This window comes from Parasteatoda tepidariorum, chromosome 8 (assembly GCF_982258835.1).
Source record: "Parasteatoda tepidariorum strain Cologne lab strain chromosome 8, Ptep-v5.0, whole genome shotgun sequence".
Lineage (NCBI taxonomy): Eukaryota > Metazoa > Arthropoda > Arachnida > Araneae > Theridiidae > Parasteatoda > Parasteatoda tepidariorum.
The window spans coordinates 100,827,385-100,848,312 of record NC_141762.1 but is presented as its reverse complement, the minus strand read 5'-3'; the positions used below and the strand labels follow the sequence as shown (position 1 = coordinate 100,848,312).

Below are 20,928 nucleotides of genomic sequence, written 5' to 3'. Positions count from 1 at the left end.
TACCTTTTTATTTTATATTTTATAACCGTCGTTGAACAGCCGACGGATTGTGGTTGAATGAATTGTGAAGACGTAGAATAGAACAATATGAAAACCACTTTTTTTACGTAATACGTGGTGAAAATCGACATGGTAAAGAAAAAAATCCTATTTTCGAAAAGGGAAAATTAAGCACTTTTTGAAAACACCCAATGAAAAAACCACCATTAAGGGCTTTTAAAAAACGAAAATAAGCAACTTTTAGCATTTCTTAAAAACGTTACGCACCATGCAAACGTTTTGTAGAACACTATCTGGTGACATTATAGTCCAGCTTAGGGACGAAATTTTGTCCCTAAGAAGATTTAATATTCCATTTTATATAAAGGCTGTTATATAGGGTCCGTTATTCAATATGCGTTCAGCAAATTGTGCTAAGTTGTAAACTCAATTACTTTGCACAAACAATTGTAATTTCGGTTTAAACAGTTGATTTTCTATGATTTCTAAAGAGAATCACCTGTAAATTTGAGTGATCGAATATCTACTTGCAGCAGTCCTCCAGGCAGATATCCATGATGTCTCTCCAGTGCCTGGATCACAGCAAGACCTACTTCTCTTTGGATGTTTGTGCCTGGCTTTTTAAAGTGTATCAGGCACCTTGCAATAACGCTCCCTTCACTGTCAAAAGAATAAAAATAAAAAAATTTTTTTACACAATTACATTCCGATATGACCCGGATGCCACAGATAAAAAAATGAACAAAATAATTGCTTTCAGCAGCCAAAAGCATGAAAATAGTTGCATAAATAAGAACAAAATTTTACCAATAATATGACTAAAATTTCATTAAACGACTTAATTGCCATATACCATGATCAACTTTATATTTAAGTTATGTGGCAAATAGGATAATTAGTATATTTGCAGAAAATTAAATACTTTTAATTTCTAGAATTTATTAAAAAAAAAACTTTTAAATAAAATAAAAAAACACTTTTCTTCTAAAGTCTATACATTAAAAAATTTCCCCTTTTATCAGTAATGGATTTAGCAAATATATATGAGCAATTCTACAAATAAACGCCAGTTAGGCGGCCAAAAAAAAATAAAAAAAATTTTGGGGGCACATTATTTCTACATGAATTTTCTTCTTCTTTACACCCTAGAAAGGCAAGAAAAAATCGAGACGATGAAATTTTTTCTTTGTGACATACTTTAAATGCGACATACTCTTTCTGACATACTCAGATAAATCTGAACCATTTATTCAGATAAAACGATTTTTACATAAATATAATATTATTATAATGTTTTTCTAAAATGTATTTATAGAGATTACATACTATAAGATTATATTTTAGTATAAAAATTGGCGTTTATTTGTAGAGTTGCTCATATCGTCGCCTTGAAACTAAACCGTGGTAACTCAAAAAAGCAAATTTTTCAGGAGAGCAATTTCTAACTTTCTGCGTTAATGCTGATCGAGCCAATGCAATAACGATTTATCTGCTCTCTAAATTAATTTTATTGAACTATGAAGATAATACTTTGTTTCTCTAAAAGGGTGATTTTTTTTTTTTACACAAAGTGACCCAAATATCTCATTTTTCGATTTTTTTGAGTTTTACGGTTTTGTTTCAAAGCGACGATATGAGCAATTCTACAAATCAACGCGAATTAGGCGGCCAAACAAAAATAAATTTTTTTTGGGGGGGGGGCACGCTATTTCTACATGAATTTTCTTCTTTTTTATACCCTAAAAAAGCAAGAAAAAATATTAAACATGAAACTTTTTCTTTGTGACATACTTTAAATGACAAAATACCAATTTTGAATTTTTCCCGATTTTTTCAATTTACGAACTTTGATTAAATTTTTTTATTTTTGTTTTTTATACTAAAATATAATCTTATAGTATGAAATCTCTATAAATACATATTAGAGAGACATTATAATAATATTATATTTATGTAAAAATCGTTTTATCTGAATAAACGGCTCAGATTTATCTGAGTATGTCAGAAAGAGTATGTCGCATTTAAAGTATGTCACAAAGAAAAAATTTCATGTTCACGATTTTTTCTCGCCTTTTTAGGGTGTAAAGAAAAAGAAAATTCATGTAGAAATAGTGTGCCTCCCAAAAAATTTTTTATTTTTTTTTGGCCGCCTAACTGGCGTTTATTTGTAGAATTGCTCATATATTATATATATATATATACCACGGCGAAACAAACAACCCTTTAAGACAGTGTTTTCCAAAGTGTGGTACGCGTACCCCGATGGGTACGGTAGCAGTTTAGCGGGGGTACGTGTTCTTATGCGAAATATCTTGCAACAAACAAAAATTTCAAAAAAGTTTATTTAAAAACAAAGCTAACCATGAAATTTTACGATTACGTATTTCTCTATTGGATGTGATTTTTAACTTTTGTGCAATTTGTTTATAGTAAAAAATGCATTCATTTTTTTTATTAATGTTACACAGCGCTACGAAAAATTTAGAAAAGGTACACAAAAGACATAAGTTTGGGAAGAAATTTGTAAGAATGAGATAAATAAGGAAGAAAATAAATAGAATAAAAGTTTTTAAGAAATAAAAGTTTTCGCTTGACTGATAGGCGCTATTTGTCATTATTCCGGCACCAAGCAGACAACGGTATTCCGCCAAATAGCACTCCGCTTTGTTTACTTTCACTATCAGTTCTCGTTAAACAGACTATAGTTATTAATTTTTCAGACAAAAACAGCGATTTTTTGCTATAATTACTGGACTATAAAGAATCTCCACGAATAGAAGCAGCAGGTGGCAAAAATCATTCCGTTAGAAGAGTTTTAGTGCATATCGATGATCATACCATCTCAAATTTTGCGTGTGTATACCTTTGATAACGGAATTTATAGTTTGTCTCTCAAGTAAGAATTCCCCTATCCATTCGTCTGGACCCGTGGCGGTAACTATGGTAGCGAGGTATAACTATTTCAAGTAGGGGTGTGGGGTTTATGACAGGTTTTGGTTCGAGTCAACGAGAGAAAGGTAATATTTTTCTCCCGTGTGAAGAGAAGCTACCCAACCTGAAATGCGCTATTCTTGTTTCCATAGCAGCAGACAGCCTCAGATTTTGTGGTGGGGAGAGTTCTTACAGCAGACAAACTATATTCGAATTCTTTAACAACCATTCAGCTGTTTAATTTCCCTCAAATGTCAAGATTTTTTAGTGAACAATAAATAAACTCAATTGAATAAAATGAAGCACTGACCTGTATCCCAGAACTCTTGTTTCGTTGTAATGTGGCAGATAATTAAAAAATACAGCATCCATCTGAAAATTTTTTAATTGAATCAAAATTATGTCTACGGCTGAGACTCACTTATATATAAAATCTATTGGAGGATGTTTAAAGAACATTATGGAACGGAATATGACTCACGGATTGTTGTACTTGAATGGACAACCTGTGATAGACAGAATTTCCCGAATGAAGAAGATCTTTGGTAAATACTCTATTGGTGATTCTTATTTCTCCCACCACCAATGACATACCTGAAATATCAATTCAAATATTATAAGTGATCTTTTTTTTCTTTAAATAGACGCTTATAAGAAGACTTTAAGAGGTCATTCTCCTCGGTTCGCAGATTGAAAATAACTGCCGAAGAATTTTACAAGAAAAAAAAAACCGATAGAGGATATTTACTTCTATTTGGCAGAATCGTTCGGTATATTTAAAATACAAGACTGTCACCCAATCAGAAATCAACATATAAAACGTGCGCCATTTTGTATTCCCGATTAGCTTTTTTTCTGATCAATTAAACTCTGCAGTTTTTGAAAGTTAGCTAAATTTTATAAAGTTGCTGTTTTTATAGGTACAAATAAGTTTGCGCCATTTTTTTTATTTTTTTTATTGTTTTTTTTTAATATAAAAAATTAGCAGTTTATTGTGAAAAATCGGTACATTATTTTCTATTCAAAGTATTTTCCATTACTAGATACTACTTTTCCCCATATTTGTGGGAGCATTCGGATACCCCGTCGCACTGTGGGCCAGAAGACCATGATCTTTGGCCAAAAGTCAAAAATCAAATTTTCAACTAAAATATGTGTAGGCAGTTTTAATATAGCCCAAATTAAGTATTCATAATCATTCCAAACATTATAATTTACTTTTTGGACCGACAAGAGTACAATGTACTGAAATATATATAAAAAAAATTTTTAAATGTAACTTTTATATTTTTATTTCAGGAATATACATAGGAACTTCACCTTACTGTTAGATTTTTATCAGAGTAATTAGTCTGAAATTATAGTACAATTTTTCAATTTGTTGGATTAGTTAATACTTTTGACAAACTTATAGTTTATATCTTCTCATTTGACATTTTATAATGTTTGAATGACTTTCGAAACTTAGTTCCAAAAAATTCCACGAGGTAATTAGCTAAACTTTTTTTTGTTGTCTTCCTTGATGTTTCTTCTTTCGAAAAAAAACTGCCCATTTTGCCCGTATGGCAAAGGTGGACTAAATATATCGAAAAACAAAAATTATGTTTTTTTTCATGTTTTCGCATTATTTTGTAATTAATTTGCTTTATTTTGTTATATTACTTCGGAAATATAATTTGCTTTTAATTTTTAATATAAAACTACGAAAATTATTATATTTTCATTGCTATATTTAATTGTTTAAACGTACTTTATTTATTAATTTTTTTTTTTTTTGCTCCCAATATTTCAGCCGCCATTTTGTTTTTTTGGGTATTTTTAGTGTATTTCAAAATTTCAACTATTTATTCAATTTACCTGCATAAAGAAACCCCTAAATAAAACTTCCCAAATTTTGTAGCAAATTTTTATCCAAATACTAATTTTGGCCACGAAACCTTGGATGCTGGCCCACTGTGCGTCGGAAGAACTCTTCATCTTTCCGAGAATATCCACGAATCGAGCCATTCCTTGGTTACTTCAAATAATGTCAATTTCTGCTCAGACAGACCATGTGACATCGACCGGAATAGGTAATAATCTGGCGAATACTGCGGGTGGAGTAGGACTTCTCATTGAAGTGTATCCAAAAAGCAAAATCAATTTTTATGCAAAATCGACGTTCAATGTCTCTTGTCTTCAGTTCGTATGGAACCTAACTTCCTTGCTTTTGGATGATTCCCAACTATTTTAAACGATGTGAGATTACTTGCTGAGTCACTTGTAATGTAAGAGAAGTTTTTCATGCGTTTGGGATCAATCTTCTTCCAACAATGCTTCCAATTTCTCGTCTTCGTACGTTTACCACCAGTCAATTTCCACATAACCTTCTGGTGGTGACATCTTGTGACGAACAGCGGTAACCTATTCCTACACTCAATAGACTTTTGATAACATCTTTATTTTTGAGCAATTAAGTATCTTGTATTTGTAGTTCATCTATGTCGCAATAGAGCTGCACAATAGGCTATTGGCGACGGTCTGGGAAACATTCCTAAGGATGATCCGAAGACATGCCATCACAATTTTGATCCTCTGCAGAGGGGATGGCACCCGCTTCGGTAGCCCGACGACCTGCACGCGAAGTCGAGCACTTTACGGTAAAACAGCTTAACGAGGACCCATACCACACACCCTCGGTCCCTGCACAGACTGATCCAAATGGTCGCCCACACGCACACTGACCGCAGCCAGTGATGCTTAGACTTCGGGGATCTGTTGGGAACCGTGTCTTAAAGATCAGTCCACTATGGGACTAAATTAAGTATGAGCGAATTTTTAAGCACTGGCCAAATCGATTCCCATTAGTTTCAGCTGCAATAATATTGAACTTTTAAAAAAAGAATAACTTAATTGCTTTAAAATTTTGCGGCAAGCTAACTCTATTATTAAGCAGCTCTATTTCTTCAAATCTAATAAAACAATCGTTTTATTTACACCTTTGTTTTAAAAAAGTCATGTGCTTTCAAATAATACAGGGTATTTCAAAATAAATAGAGAGCAATTACAAACAGCTATAACTATTTAACGAAAAATAATTTACAGATAAGATTAACATAGAATGTAGTTGGAACTTCAAAATTTCTTTACATAAGGCGCATTCAAGCGTAATCCAGCGCTTGCGTGAGTTCACTAGTGAAAATGGCGAGTCCCTTGCTGAAAGCATTCTGCGTGTTGGAATTGAACAGGTTGCGTCGTAGCCTAATCTTTCAACAATAAGAGCACTTTTTAAGCACTCAAAAATATTTTTAAGCACTATGTACATTAGCAAAATGCAAAATAATTTTCCAAGACTACACGATTATGATAAAATAACTAGTTTCTGACAAAGAACTCTTCTCTTGACAGTTATATTAGCCATTATAAAATGATAAAGAGATTTTTCCGTTCGATACCAGAGGGTGGGAAATGAAAACTGAAATGGAGAATATCTCGCAAAATGCAGCGGAGTTGCACATGAGAGAGCAATAATCTCACCAAACCCAGCTCAGTAGACGCACATGCGCAGGTATTTCATCAATCAAACGTGTAACATTATTGGCGCGTTCGTACACTACGGACAGACGGTCCGCCGAAACAGACTACTGAATGAATTGTGAATAAGGTTGAATAGTACAATGTAAAAAAGCACGCTTTTGCACAATACGTGGCAGAAATCGACATGGTAAAGAAAAAATACCTAATATTCGAAAAAGGAAAATTGAACACATTTTAAAAACATCCCATGAAAAAAGCACCTTTAAGCACTTTCTGGAAATGCTACGCACCATTTTAAACAATTGTCATTCATTTATCACAGTGCAATGAAGATTTCGTCAGCATTACAATCAAGAACCTCCAATTGAAAACAAGACATGCAGATATCATAGGATGTTTGAAGAAACGGGATGTGTGTGCAAAGGGAACCTGGCAGCACAAATGCTTCAGAATGAAATGAACTACCGCCTAGATGTTGTCCATGTGACCAAGGGAAGTCACATAGAAAATTTGCGACGCATGTTGACAAAACTTTGAAGTTGTCTCTACATTTCTGTGTAAATTTTATCGATAAATTATTTTTCATTCATTAGTTATAGATGTTTATAATCGTTATATTCATTTTGAATTACCCTATATCATGTCATCAGAAATTTGTAAAGCACAATAAAAAATTTTAAAAAATCAGCAAAAAAGTTGTGATCGCCTTTTTACTATCACTGGTTACCCATTGGCCACCAAATCTGAAGCAAGATCCATTTTGCCAATGGGATAATATTGTATGGTAATAATTATAAAATGAAAACAAAAAATCTAACCTAAAATCCAAGATGGTGCGGGTATGAATAGGGTAAAAGAAAAAAAAAAACATTGATAATAATAATACGTAGAAAGAAAAGTATTTGTAGTCTACGTACCATCTTCAGATTCTTGAAGTTCATTTTCCTCATCCCACGTCAGCCTCACCTCACCAACTAAAAACACACAAAAAATAATTAAAGTTAATTTATTCTACTGCAAAATTGTCCCCCCTCCCTCCAACAAACACAAATACCGTCTTCCCTTTTAAAGTGCCTGTTTCTTTCTTTGGCTCCAAAATGAGTCTATTGCCAATTAAATTTTTATCGTAGATTGAAACGAGCAAAGAGATAGATTTAAACAAACGAACGTCGAGCTATACTGCTCAAATATTTTTAACAAGAACTCTGTGTCTAATACAAATTCCAATTATTTCTTAGATTTGGCAAGCAAAATTTGTCCTAACTTTTTCACATATCAAAATTTCAATCATTGTCCGACAAAAATAAATGAACCTATACAAAACTAAAGATGGAAGGATAATAAAATTAAATTTTTTTAACTCATTAACATCGGTTATTTGATATTGCAATAATATGAAAATTGCAATTGCAACGAAACTGATAGTTCCATTAAAGTTTCAAATGAGTGGGAATTTTCTAACGTTAGCTGCTATAAGTTACTCTTTTTTAAAAAAAAGAAAAATCATAAATACATGATTATTGATTAAAATTATTTCATATTACTAAAATATTACGGTATACCAATTGCTCCAAGGTAAAACTAGTATTTAAAAAATAGGATATTCCTATGCGGTTAAACTTTTGCCTCACACTTTTGCCATAAGCGTCTATGGGAAATAATAATTGTCATACGTATATGGTAAAAGTATATGGTACAATTTTACCATAGGCAAAATCGCATAGGGATATCCTCTGGTAATTTTTATATATACCAAATTTTTGCAGTAAAATTATGGCTTTTTAATTATTAATTATGGCTTATTAATTACTGTTTAATAATTAAGGTTTAAAAATTATTAATGACTGTTTAATAATTAAGACAAATTAAGGTTTATTAATTACTATTTATTACTTATGGTTAATTAGTTTATACATCGACAACAATAAACAAAGAGTCATTGAATTACAGGGATCACTTTTCACAATGATCATGATACAAAAAATTATAATAAGAGAAATTAAAGTGAGAAATTAAGCTATATAAAAAAAACTTTCAACTGCGCTCCTGACTAAACTATTGAGACCACATTTTTCAGATTATTCAGAGAAAGTACCTTTTTCGTTTCTGATATTATTTGCACTTAATTAGTGCACTAATTATTTAAGGTGAGACTCTCGAACAATTAAGATAAATTACCGGATCATATAATCAAAAGTTATTCATGGAGAAATTTTTTTTTTGTGATTAATATTGAGCACTTACAGATTTTTACTTACAATATCCTGAAATCTTCTAACCACAAATAATTTATACTTTATTTTCAAAACCCGATACGTTTATATATATATATATATATATATATATATATATATATATATATATATATATATATATATATATATATATATATATATATATATATATATATATATATATATATATATATATATATATATATATATATATATATATATATATATATATATATATATATATATATATAAATATAAGTTCAAAATGAAGAATAAAACAAAAACAAAATAATAGACATATGAAGAAAGAAAAAAAAAGGGGGGGGGGAATAATAAGTAAAAAAATAACAAACAACAGTTTAAAAAAAAAAAAAAGGATGAAATTTTATTTAAAAAAAAACCTGAAAAAAAAAGATATAATCTTTTCATCAGCCCACACGATTATATCCGCAAAACAGAGTGCTTTCTGATATTGTATCAATAAAGCCAAAGCAAAATATATTAATACAATAGTGTAAGGAGCACTCAAAAAATTTTTTGAGTCAAACATTTAAAGTCAATTCCTACTTAGGTCAACAAAGAAAACTCTTATTTTAGTTATTTTTTATTAAATAATTAAAAAAAAATTTCCTCCATATAAAACTGTAATTAATGAATTAATTTTAATGGATGAATTAATCTTTGAAGAAACTGTATTAATATCAAGTGTCATCACCTACAAGTCAAAAAAAAAAATGTATTTGAACTTGAGTGAATGAATAAAAAGTATTTTATTAAGGATTGAATATTTGACCAAAATATAGGAAGAGTGTTAACTAATACTAGGAATTGAATAATATTTTAAAAATCAAACGACAGAAATATTGAAAGCGAAAGCAAGAATTTGATATAAAATAAGTGACTTTCACATAGGAAATTTGATTCAATTGTTGACTGCAACAGATGCTGAGCGAAACGGGGGGGAGGGGTGGCAGGTGATATCATGCACACCATCTGGTTCCCCGGAAAACGTCCCCTAAAGCGACCCCTCTCAGCCATAACATCCTATTTACCAGACATGCATTTAATCTCATTGTTGCGGCAGATTATAGTAGCGCCTAATTGCAATGAAGAGTTTAAGTTAATCGTTTAACACTAATTGTAAAACAATATTGTTTCATCAAAGTTATTTAAACACTAAGTACCAGTACTGCCTATGCCTCCAAATTATAAGAAAATTGGTAATACGTGTAAAAAAGCAAATTCGTCTTAAAATTTTTTTTTAGTATTAATTTGTCCTAACATATGGGTATTTTTCTGAAAAATTTGATGCTTACTTTGCAATCGGAAACAAGTTTCAAATGAATTTTTCAGTGGAAAAATTTACAAAAAAATTCGCAAAAAGTCCTAGATTATCTTTATTATATGCAGGGCCGGATTTACGTATAAGCTAAATAAGCTGTAGCTTGGGGCCCCGAGATGACAAGGGCCCCCAGATCCCACTTTTTTTAAAGTTTTATTCGGAGCCGGGGCCCTATGAAGCCCATTATAATTTTTTTTTCTTTTTACATTTTGGGATGCTTTTCAAAATCTAATCAAAGTGTTTAAAAATATAAATAATTGTTGGCTATAAACACTTTTTATGTAAAGGTACTAATTAAGTAAGGTATTAATTTCTAATTCCTTATACTATTTCTAATACTATTTCTAAATGAATTTGGTATACTTAGTTTAATTGCATTGTTTTATAAAAATAATTTTATCTGTAATATTAATATTTAAAATACGTGTAGAAGTCAAAGTGTGAAAAAATTTATTATTTCCATGTGTGAAAAAATTTATTATTTCCTTATTTCCATGATTGGATTTGACATTCAATGCTGAGGGCCATTTCTAGTATAATGTCTAAATAAATAGTGCAAAAATTTTAGAACACAAAATAACGCACGGAGAAAAAATTACGACACTTTTCGCAAAGAAGAAGAAGAAAAAAAAGAAAGAAAAAAAAAACAATTTTGGTAACAAAACCAAAATATATGGTATTTATATCATTCATTTTGTAATTTTTCTGTTCACAATGCAGCAGTTTATCGAAAATTCTGGTTTTTAAAATTATAGCTCTTATTTCCACACATTTAATAAAAATGCAAAAGTCAAAAATAAAATTAACCGAATTAGTGATTATTATGCCATACTCTAAGGCAGCTGTTCCCAATTATTATTTAGGCTTCCCTTTACGGAACCCTAAATAATGGCGGAACCCCGATATTACGATTAAAGTTTATTAAGGTAATTGTGAACGTTATAACCTAAAAAAAGACTATTTTAACGATATTTAATTAGAGGTATGATGAATTTTCGTTGTTTTAACATTAACAATCCTAAATAAGGTTTTATGTCCGATAGTTAAATTTGCAATCCTTGTGCTGTATCTAGTCTATTTTTGAAGTATATACAAAAGCTGAAAATGAATAAGATAAGCCAAATTATAGTTTATTTCTAAATGAACTGAAGAGACTAGTTATAAACGCTGTACAAATGATAATTTAGAAAGCATTTTTCTTTATAAAAGAATTAAGTTATTTTATATTGATTTGAAAAGTGCGGTAAGAAATATTAAGGTAATATTTTATAAATGCTTATTCTTTTCCTAATTTGATCAACATTCAACTTTTTAGAAATATATTTTCATTTAGAAAATGCCATTTCTATTTAATTGGTATTTTACTTCAAATAATTTAATAAAGGAAACAGAAAGATTATATACGATATGATTTATATGTTGGATCAAAATATAATCAGAGATTATAAAAGAACTAACTAGAAGTTATAAAAGTATTCATTCCCAGTTATAACAAGTAGATACTAATTCGCTCTAAAACCATGAAGTTCCATAGAAGACAGTTTGGAACTACTTTCCTAAGATATCATGATAAAATTAAAAAATTTAACACATTTACTACCACAGCATGGCAAAAAACTATATTTTTATTATGTTAATTTCATGAGAAGTCATAACCAGATCAATATTAAAAAACCCTATCCTGTATTTCGGTGTTCCCATAAATACCGTAAATTTTACTATATTCTAATAGTTTTGACCATACTTTCTTTTCTCAATGTGGTCAGTATCATGATTCACATTTCATAAAAGGTACTGTATTGTCGCATGCAAACATATATTTTTTCTCAAAATTTAGGACAGCCTTCTATTTTGACACCTCAAATTTTTAAAAAAAAATTATTTTTTCACAAAATTGAAGGGGGAAAAAACACGAGTCTAAGAGTTTTACATCAAGGACATATCCGGACATTTTCGACAAAATCAAGAATGTCAAGTATCCAAATGACTTAATTCATTAAATTTAAAAAAAAAAATTATAAAAAAAATTCGCAAGGCAGGTGTGCATATTTGGGGCTGAAGATTATGAAATCTAACACGAAACTGTAAGATCGTGGCTTCTATTACAGCTGATGACAGTTTTTTTTATTTATTTCTTTATACTGAAAAATGTTTTTCTTATTTTTTTTAAAGTATGCATGTAAAACTAATAATTTAACAATTATTTAAAAAACTAGAAGGCTCCGCCCCTTGTTCACCTTGCTCACTAACCCTAGTGGTTGCTTTTCATTAATCATTGCAGATATGAGGAAAAACGGCTATTTCCATTTTTTTACACAAAAATTACGATAGCTATTTACATTTTAAAGATGACTAAATTTAAGCAAATCAATAAAATTGGAAAATAAAATAAAATCTATGTCACAAAGTCCAGTAAGTTCTCATAACAAATCAATACCTCTGGGTACTGATCCAGAAGTTCCCTTGTCTTCTGCATAGAGTTCAAAATTACAAGGCTACGTAGTTAAACATGGGTAGTTATAAACTAAAAATTGAGTCAGTTTTTCAACGGTGGTCATAAAGGGAATAAAACTAATTATCAAATTGTATTTTCTTGTATTTCATTCAAACTCCTTGCATATTTTCTATGTTTTTAAGTCTATGGATTTTGAGCAGCAAAGCAAAATGTAACGTAAAGAAATTTTTTTAATAATTTAATGTTAATACTCAACAATAAAAAATGACGGTTTTCCTCGGGTGTATATAAATAGAATTGAACTTATAAGGGCCCCATCTTTTTCAGTAGCTTGGGGCCTCGCCAAACTTAAATCCGGCCCTGATTATATGCATACTCTTAACGTTTGTTTGAATTAAACGCATTGTTTGCTCTAACGCATTGTTTGAGTTAAATAGTGATTCTTAAAAATTATGGGTATATACAGTCTTCGGCCAAATTATTAGACGCACTATAAAATTCTAATAAAATCTTCATTATCAGGTGATACTATACAGCATTATTGTTTTTACGCGGCTGAAACCGGTTTGCACTTGTTTACGTTCGTGTATCAATGGGTTAAATTGGACGATATATAATATAAATTCGACGATTGAATAAATTAGACGGATATATAAATATGGAATATTTATTACATTAGGTATTATATTAGTATATTATAATAATTAGACCAAATTATTAAACGCACTGTAGTTTTTTAGCAATGACATGTTTTGCGCGAGGTTATATGCAATACTTTTATATTTAATCATGCATGTAATGGGGTTTCATATAGTATATTTTTTTTATATAATTTCTATTAGTATTTATTTTCAGGGGTCTGTCCAGACATTTTGTGAAAGGTCCGTTTTCGTAAAATTGTGAAAAAATGACTCGTAATTTGTGAATATAAAATAAACGTTAGGTCACATTCTTTCAACCAGGGTCCGCTTTTGTGAATGTGTGCACATAGGGTCCGTTATTGCAAAAAAAAACTTTTTCAATGAGTTTTTAAATTGTAAAGACATACAAGATTATGCTCAACACTGTAAAATTATAATGAAAAAAAATTAAATTTTAAAAAATAAACAGCAATTGCAGCTACTAAATTAGCGATGCAACATATAAATATTTGGTATTTAGCCTGTACTGCTGAACGCTGAATATTCATTTCGGACGAATAAAAGAAGATGCGTCTGCGGAAGACAAAATTTAGTTCGTTTACATCTGTCTTTCTCCCCTCCCCCCTCCCTCCTGGGAAAGTTTTATTTGATTAACAAAACAATAATGAAGATAAAAACGGACCCTTCACGAAATATTTTAACTTAAAAACGGACCCTTCACAAATTTGTTTAAGTTAAAATATTTTGTGAAGGGTCCGTTTTTATGAAAAGATGTTTTGTGAAGAGTCCGTTTTTATGAAAAGATATTTTGTGAAGGGTCCGTTTTTATGAAAAGATGTTTTGCGAAGAGTCCGTTTTTATGAAAAGATATTTTGTGAAGGGTCCGTTAACGGACCCAAATTTCTTCTAAACAGACCCCTGATTTTTAACGTATTGCATTACAATGTTAGCCAATTAATACACGAACATAAACGAATGCAAACCGGTTTTAACAGCGTAAAAACAATAAAGCTTTACAGTATCACCTGATAATTAAGATTTCACATCGAATCTTATAGGGGTGTCTCATAATTGGGCCATGAACTGTACATGAATGGGTTATTTTTAAAAAAGTTGACGCTCACTTTGTAATCTGAAGAAAAAAAAATCAAAAGAATTTCTCATCGCAAAAAATAATAATAAATTCCATTTTTTTGAAATTATAAATATGCATTTTAGAAAGAATGGTTTGGACTAAACAAAGGCCTCTTAAAATTTTTGGGTATTTATTTCTTCACAGCTATGGGTATTTTTTAAACATTGGACACTTATTTGACCATGCCACACTCTAGAGTCATGCCACGTTAAGATCATATATATGGTTAACATAATGGAGAACACTTTGTGAATTTTCTATAATTTTTTGCAAAGAGTAATTCACTTAAAACTTGTTTCAGATAAAAAGTATGCGTCAAATTTTTTCAAAAATACCCAAAGTCGTGAGGAATTAAACAATCAAAATTTTTAAGAAGCATTCGTTTAGTCCAAACCATGCTATGTAAAGGGCATTTATATAGTTAACTTAATGAAGTTTATTTTGTGAATTTTTTTATAACTTTTCACAATGAGAAAATTATTTGAAACTTTTTTTAGATTACAAAGTGAGCGTCAATTCTTTCAAATAATAGAATTAAAAAATAGAATTTTCTCAATGGCTTAGCGGAAGCCATTGTTTTAAAATAAACTATAGACGATTCAGTTTTTTTTTTCAAACATTTGATGGGTAACATCACTGATGTTTTTTAGCTCACAGCTTCTTTTAAAAAAATTAATTTACTGCGGCGTTTCGTATTACTTAATTTTTATTCGTTATGCCAGGTTATATATGAGTAATCAACGTGATCGTTAAAGCATAAGCGTCCTCCAAAGTAGTATTACTAAGGTTATTTGAAACCACGTGTTTATTTCGTTTACTGTTGTGCTTTTATAAAAAAATAAATACTGTTGGACTTCTATTTAACGAACTTCCATTCTGAGAATTCCTCTATTTTTCTATTCGTTTTTCTAGGAACCAGCAACATTTTGGAAATTTAATCGTAAAATAACTTCTAAATAGTGAGGTGAATTCTATATTAAACGAACTTTTCCTTGAGATCCACTTTCCCTATTTTGCAAAATATTTCAGAACATTTCAAACTTGTTAACGCATTTTATGGGGGAAATGAACATGAATTGATTTTTGCAGCCACTCAACTTTTAGAGAAAGCAGTAAAATCCCTTTCCCTTTTTGCTTGCTTATCAAAACGAAAAACTCAGACAAAACTGATTTTATCAGTAGCAATTAAACTTAAGAACACATGTGGTAATGCATGTTTACAAATACTTTTATAATATATGCAGCTATAATTTTACACATAAATTTAGCTTTTTTCAGATGAAAATGTATGTAGCATGATAGTGTAACACTGGATAATGGTTTGCTTATTCTTGCTTTCCATGCAGATTTCTTTTATGGTTAAGATTTATTTAATAAATTCTAGATACTAATTTACAAGATAAAGGTGTATCCATAGCTATTTTAATTGTGTCTGGTGTTAATGAATTAAAAACCTGTTTTGTGTTGTTTAAGTATTTCAAAAGATGATTTTCTATTCAACGAATTTTCCATATAACGAACTTATTATCGGAATTTAGCGAATTCGTAAAATAGAGGTTTAACTGTAATTTAAAATCAACGGTAATTGAAATAACAAAATTAAGGGAGAAATCGAACTAATTCGTCGAAGAGAAACGCAAGAAACAGAAATATTATTATATATTATAATTAATTTTGGTGATAGTAGCTAAAATGAAGTAAAATAATAAACTAGGTACTAAAAGGCAAAATTAATGGATGAATAGAATTAGTTCGTTTAAGAAGGCGCGAAAAATCATCCAGCCTTCATTGACATCAATGATGCTTAATTAATTTTGGTAATAAATACTAATTGAGAGATAAAAAAATTAAGCTATGAGCTTAAAAAACAAAATTAATGGAGAAAATGTACTTATTCGTTATGTTGTACCGTAAAAACCATTGATACCATCATTGGTATCGTTATGTTGTACCAATGATGCTTAATTTTGGCAATTGGCCCCACTGGCATCATGGTATAGTTTGTCTAAAGTAAGAACTCCCCTAGGCATTCGTCTGGACCCGTGACGGTGACTATGGTAACGAGGTATGTCTTTCAAGTAGGGGTGCGGGGTCACTGTTTGAGGTCGGTGAGAGAAAGGGTATCTTTTTCTTGTGTCTATGTGTGTTAGCCCTAGAGTGAAGAGAGGCTACCCTTCCTGATATGCGCTATTCTTGTTTCCATAGCAGCAGGCGGCCTCAAACTTTGTAGCGGGGGGAGTTCTCATCCTAGACAAACTATAATTTGTGCAGTTTAAATAGGCATCAAATATATAGGTAAAACTTATTTTCGATCAAATTTGGTGCCTATACTGTACATTTTTATGATAGACTTCTTAAGGTCCCTCAAAGATATAATTACAGGGGAGAAAGTACAAAAGAACTACAGGGGAGAAAGTAACTTGTCTGCGGTAAATTTTAAATACCATGAGTTGCCTTGCGCAGCAGTATTATACCATTATAATGACATTGAATACAGTTAGTCTTTATTTTTAGGGGATGAGCAACTAAAAATGCGTTTTTTTTTCTGTTCTAACAACGTGAAGTCACCGCGAAAGGAAACAAATAATAAAAGCATTGCAATTATTTAAGCTTTATTACTGTCGGTTTTGTGCACGGTTTTGTAGTGGTTTTTTTTTCAGTACTGATAAATTGTGATGCTTTATTTTCCCACGGGTATTCAGCTTGTAGATAATAAAAGTAAAGAAAAAAGAAGGGGAAAAAAAAAGAAATTGTTTTAGCATAATTAATTGTATTATTGAATCGGCATAAGTCTTTCAGTTTTACGTTTGATTTTAAAGTGTCATCAATAAAGTGATTCCACAATTTAAGGTTTTTATGGAGAAGGTTTTTTCCCAAGGTTTTGGATTAGGATAATATGCGTAGAATAGAGCAGATTAGACGGTTCATAACAAACCTCTTTAGGTTTACATTGAAAGGGTTTTGTTGAGTGAAAATAAACCTTATTTTGCCATTTGGGAAATCATTTTTATAACATTCATGATAAAATAAATAATGACACTACATGAGATGGCTAACCTGCTAGATAGATGACTGTTCCAATCATGGCGATGAGTACCATCAGGAGGAGGAGAGTGGCCACAATCAGAAGCCTTCCGTTGCACTGTTTCTTAGAGTAGGACACATCATCATCATCATCACCGTCTGGCTTCTTCTTGGGGGGATTCAATTCAGTGTCATAAAAGGCTGGATTGTCTACCTGTAAAGATACCAATAAGTAAAACACAGTTTGTGCCAAAATTAGTTTTAAGCCTGCAATTCAAATAAGCTTATAAATTGAATGTAAACTATAAAATTGCTATTTAAGAATGATTCACATCCACTTTTATTTAAAATCTAAATTAACTCAGGTTTTTGTGACTCTAAATTTTTTCATGTTACGATCCGCGTTAGAGAGAATCTCTTTCTTTTTTTTTTTTTTTTTTTTTAAACTAAAATCGACTTCGCGTTCAACTGCAGAACATTTTAACTCATTTAATTTTTCTAGTTTTTTGAATTTAGTTTGAATTTCTCTTTCTAAGTTTTTCAAATAACTTAAGAGTATAACTTATTCCACAATTTCTTCAGTTACTATGTGTTTATTTTGTATATTTGTAGTTTTCTTTTTTTTTTTCTTCTTTTTTTTTGCTTTTATTATTTTAATCTATCATTATGTGTGTAATTTGCACGCTTAGTTAAATCTACTTTTTCTCGTTTATAGTTGTATTTCTAGTATTTTTACATCAAATTAGTGGAAAATTCAATACATATCCGGCATTTAATATAATTCAAAATAGTTTATTTTTAGATCTACTTTAAATAATGACAAAATACTTCCTCAATAACTATACATCAGTTTCATTATTAAAAATATCCTATATTAAAATAATGTCATAATTCTTAATTGAATAAACAAATACAGAATGAAAGAATATCTAATATATATATATATGAGGTTATTATGTAAATTATGTGCATGTTACTGTGAATGACCGAAATCGGTGGTTGACTTTCACCGGCGAATGTTGACAATCACATAGTCGCTTTGGTGAATGTCCGAAATATTTATTACATCCGATTTGATACTAATTTATTCGTGGATATAATATATATAGGGCAGTGGCACTTGACCTTAAAACAAACATCTGTGTAGGGTATACCGGGCAAATGTATACCGGACAGTGGCACTTAACTAGACCTAGTATGACCTTTGGTAAATGTCCGAAATATATACTAGGTCTAGTTAAGTGCCACTGCCCGGTATACATTTGCCCGGTATACCCTACACTGATATTTTTATAAGGTTCAGTGCCACTTCCCGGTATACCCTACACTGATATTTTTTTAAGGTTCAGTGCCACTCCCCGGTATATATTTGCACGATACTCCAAACACTTTTGTTTCTTCTAATCTATCGTCAGTAAGTATTAAAATATCGAATAAATGTAACTAAATCCACGAATAAATTGATATTAAATCGGATGTATCGACTATGTGATTGTCAACATTCACCGGTGAATGTCAACAACCACCGATTTCGGTCATTCACAGTAACATGCACATCATTTACATAATAACCTCATCAGGACGTTTATTTCATAATTTGCCTAAATAGCATCCAGCATTATATAGAATGCCTAGGCAATGTGTGAAATATAAATCATTTCATACTTTACCGGCTAGTTTTAGGCATTATATATATAACTACACACACACACAAGTAACTATGAAATGCATAATGCATGCAATAAAAAATAGGCAAAAAAGAAGTTATTTTTGTTATTTTAAAAAATAAAAATATTTTAATAACTTATAAGAATCACCAAATTAAAAAATATATTTATTTGTTGATAAAAATTCATAAGGAAGCATTAAGAAATATATACATATTAAACTAACGATGGTAGTAGCACTGACATCATTAATTTAGTAGAATTAAAATACTTCGACCCAAGTCAACACTCACTGAATTTATAAACACCAAGGAAGCCCGTTCAATTAACATCTAAGGAAATTATTGCAGAATCAAATAACAGGGAAAAGGCTTAAAAACCCAGGTGAAAAATTCCCGCCATTTCTCCTCCGACCAAAATTAAGTTTACGAACGCAGGAGGATAAAAAGAAAGAAAAAAGTTTATTGTGACGTCATCCGACGTGTGATGTCAAAGTTGGTGAGACGGTGACCTTGTCGTCATGGCAACGACACAGCCACAAAACAAGGAGCAGTTAAATACTTGTTACGATAGAAGCCCCATCATTAATTCAAGGGTGAAACATTTTAATGACTTAAATAATTTCCCCCTCATTAACCAGGATGAAATATTTACATTTTCAGCAAGAAAAATTTAGATAATTTATTACTGTTGGAGCAACATTTCGAAACTCAAAGAGTCGGGGGATCAATTAATAGCATTGCGTGTCATTGTAAACAATAGAAGACCTTTTCCGAAAAAAGAAGTCGTATTGTTCGGCGTTTCGAACACCCTGATGATACGACAGTGTGTCTATGAAGATATTATCAGTTAATTGTGACTTCTCAGATGGCACCTATTATTGTTATTTTCAAAATATCATGACCTGTTGATAATTCAAGTTTAAATCACTTTTTTTTTCTTCGGTAGTTCAATCCTCGGCAGCATAAAAATTCAAACATAAAAACGTTTCTGAAACTTTATCAACTCAGACACTATTCGACCGATTCGATTCAAATGCATCATTTTCAAATCACCTTGTTTGAAATAATGCAAACCTTTGCGTACGTTTCAAATCAAAATTTTAGGACTCTTACTTTATAAAATAATAAATAGTAATTGAATATTACCAGGGGTCTGTCCAGACATTTTGTGAAAGGTCCGTTTTTCGTGAAATTGTGAAAAAATTACTCACATTCCGTCAACCAGGGTCCGCTTTTATGAATTTGTGCAAATAGGGTCCGTTATTTAAAAAAAAAAAAACTTTTTCAAGGAGTATATTTGGTATTATTTATACAAATATATACAAATATTTGGTATTTAGCCTATACTGCTTACGCAGAATATTAATTTCGGACGAATAATGGAAGAATCGTCTGCCGAAGACAAAATTTAATTCGTTTACATCCATCTTTCTTTTTTTCTGCCCTGGAAAGGGTTTATTCGATTAACAAAATAATAATGAAGATAAACAAATTTGTGAAGGGTCCAATTAAAAGAAAAATCATTTTGTGAAGGGTCCGTTTTTAAGTTAAAATATTTTGTGAAGGGTCAGTTTTTATGAAAAGATATTTTGTGAAGGGTCCGTTAACGGACCCAAATTTCTTCTGAACAGACCACTGACTACAGACAGCATTATTGAGAAATTATGATCGAATTATTATTGATTTGATAAATTAATATTGAAAATAATGTTTCACGTGGAATTTTATAATATTTGGAACTTTATAATTGTGTCCAAAATGTTCTTCTAAAAAAAAATCTGAAATATGAATTTTTAGGATATAAAGCAGGGTTGGAAAAAACCCGCCCGGGTTTTACTGGGTAAAATCCACTCTGAAAAACCTTACTGGGTTTTTCTAAAATCGATTTCTTTTTTATCCTCTGTTATATTAAGGAGCTATTCTATTGAAATATGTATGTAGTCTGGTCTAAAAAAATGAACCTATAGTGAAAAGGCTAACT

At 30.6% G+C, this 20,928-nt stretch overlaps 1 protein-coding gene across 1 annotated transcript in view; it reads right to left on the bottom strand.

Annotated features, from left to right (window-relative positions):
• Nucleotides 1-20,928, bottom strand: part of LOC107447315 (uncharacterized) — a 43,991-nt gene that overhangs the window by 10,424 nt on the left and 12,639 nt on the right. The window contains exons 2-6 of the mRNA XM_043047767.3: nt 17,312-17,492; nt 7,365-7,421; nt 3,413-3,525; nt 3,242-3,303; nt 500-660 (exon numbers count right to left, since the gene is read on the bottom strand). Coding sequence (XP_042903701.2) covers nt 500-660; nt 3,242-3,303; nt 3,413-3,525; nt 7,365-7,421; nt 17,312-17,492 — 574 coding nt within the window. The remainder of the gene's footprint in view (nt 1-499; nt 661-3,241; nt 3,304-3,412; nt 3,526-7,364; nt 7,422-17,311; nt 17,493-20,928) is intronic.